This window comes from Solanum lycopersicum, chromosome 9 (genome assembly GCF_036512215.1).
Source record: "Solanum lycopersicum chromosome 9, SLM_r2.1".
NCBI lineage: Eukaryota > Viridiplantae > Streptophyta > Magnoliopsida > Solanales > Solanaceae > Solanum > Solanum lycopersicum.
The window spans coordinates 55,255,959-55,257,984 of NC_090808.1; the positions used below are offsets into that span (position 1 = coordinate 55,255,959).

The 2,026-nt window shown below is 36.9% G+C and overlaps 1 protein-coding gene across 1 annotated transcript; it reads left to right on the top strand.

Annotated features, from left to right (window-relative positions):
* Nucleotides 1–590: 590 nt before the first annotated feature.
* On the top strand, nucleotides 591–938 carry LOC138338595 (uncharacterized). Its single transcript, XM_069289573.1, has one exon. The coding sequence runs from the start codon at nucleotides 591–593 to the stop codon at nucleotides 936–938; it is 348 nt and encodes a 115-aa protein (XP_069145674.1).
* Nucleotides 939–2,026: the final 1,088 nt, after the last annotated feature.

The following is a 2,026-nucleotide window of genomic DNA, read 5'->3' on the forward strand; positions in this document are numbered from 1 at the left end:
TGGATGGTTGTGGATAGATTGACCAAATTCACTCATTTTATTCCCGTCAAGTCCACATACTCGACAGAAGATTATGCAAGGATCTTCATAGATGAGATTATTTGTTGCCATTGTATTTCGTTATCCATCATATCAGATAGGTGCACAATTCACATCTCGGTTTTGGAGGTCATTTCAAAAAGGATTTGGTACAAAGGTGAAGCTAAGCACGGGTTTTCATCCCCAAACAGATGGTCAAGTGGAGCATACTATTCAAAACCTTGAGGATATGCTTAGATCTTGTATAATTGACTTCAAGGGTAATAGGGATAAACACCTGCCTTTTTTAGAGTTTTCCTACAACAATAGTTACTATTCATCTATATTTATGGCTCCTTTTGAGGCCTTGTATGATAGGAGATGTAGATATCCAATTGGATGGTTTTTAGGGGTGAGTCGCAAATTTTGGATCCCAATTTGATTTATAAGACTTTGGAGAAGATTCATATAATGAGGAATCGCTTGAAAATAACCTATAGCCGCGAAAGTCTTATGCGGACCATAGGAGAAGAGAATTAGAGTTTGAAGAAGGTGATAAGGTATATCTAAAAATGTCGCCTATGAAAGGGGTGGTGATATTTGGCAAGAAAGGAAAGTTGAGTCCTCGTTATGTTGGTCTCTATGAAATCTTGCAAAGAGTTGGTAAGGTTTCATATGAGATGAAGTTACCTAGTCAATTGGCTTCGGTTTATTCGGTGTTCCATGTTTCCATGCATAAGAAGTGTATCAGTGATCCCGAGTCCATTTTTCCTATTGAGGGTCTAGGTGTTCAAGATAAGCTCTCTTGTGAGAAGGTTCTGGTTGAAATCCTTGATCGACAAGTAACGAAGTTAAGGAACAAGGAGGTGGCTTCCGTAAAGGTGTTATGGAAGAAAAACCTAGTTGAGGGTGCAACATAGGAGGCAGAGGCCTACATACAGTCTCATTACCCTCATTTATTTTATAACCAAGGTTAGTTGTTCCTATTTATAGTGAAATAATGAGTAGATCTGAAGTTGCCTTGATTTACTTTTGGAAAAATAGTGAATTTCATTCTTTGTCACAGTTAGTTACAGTGAATTATGCCTATTTAAATGAAAGTTTTCAATAAAAATGCTCTTTTATTTGATTTGAACTTATATGGTGTATTATGGTATGTTTTGTCTTCATGAGTTGTATTGAGCATGTTGATATGTGGTGTATTATGGTACGTTGTGTCTTCATGAGTTGTATTGAGCATGTTGATATGTGTTGAAGAAAGATTTGGCATAATAAATGAGCATGTAATGAATGTTGAACTCTTATGAGTTGAAAATGATGTTTTGAGTTGCATTGTGAAAAAGGTCATGTGGTAATGTTAATTTAAATTGTAACTCATGTTTTTATATGTTGTTGTTGGTTGGGTTGTTTGTCTTGAGTCTATTCCTTCCTTTTAAAGAATTTTAGTGTCATTCAGGGATGAATGATCCTAAAGGGGGGTATATTGTAATACTCCGAAATTCTAAAGCCTAATCTAGAGCCTAACATGAGATTCTAAGAGTTGTAACTTTGTTTTAAAGTTATCTATAATGTATATAAGTCATTTAGGAAGTTCAAGAATCAAAACATCAAGAAATGTCTATTACATCAGAAAACTAGTTCAAGAGGTGCTAGTGTGCCTTAAGACTATTTGACTAAGTTATAGGAGTCGAAAAATGATGAAATTGGGTGGTAAGGTGTCTAACACATATTATAGTTGGTTTATAGTCGAAACGTCTGGGTAAGACTCCCCAAGGACCAACCAAAGGGTCCTTGAGGACCCTTGCGTTTGGGCAAAAAACTATCAAATGGCAGTGTCTACCTACGCGTGCAGCCGACGAGGCATGATTGGATATATGAAGAGCCGATGCCTCCGTAAAACAACACTTAGCCATTTTGGATAATGGTCCATTTAGATCAATCTCTGAGACCAACAAGAGGTATACAGGACGGAAGGGAGCAAGGGCTTAGACTAACATACGGCGTATCA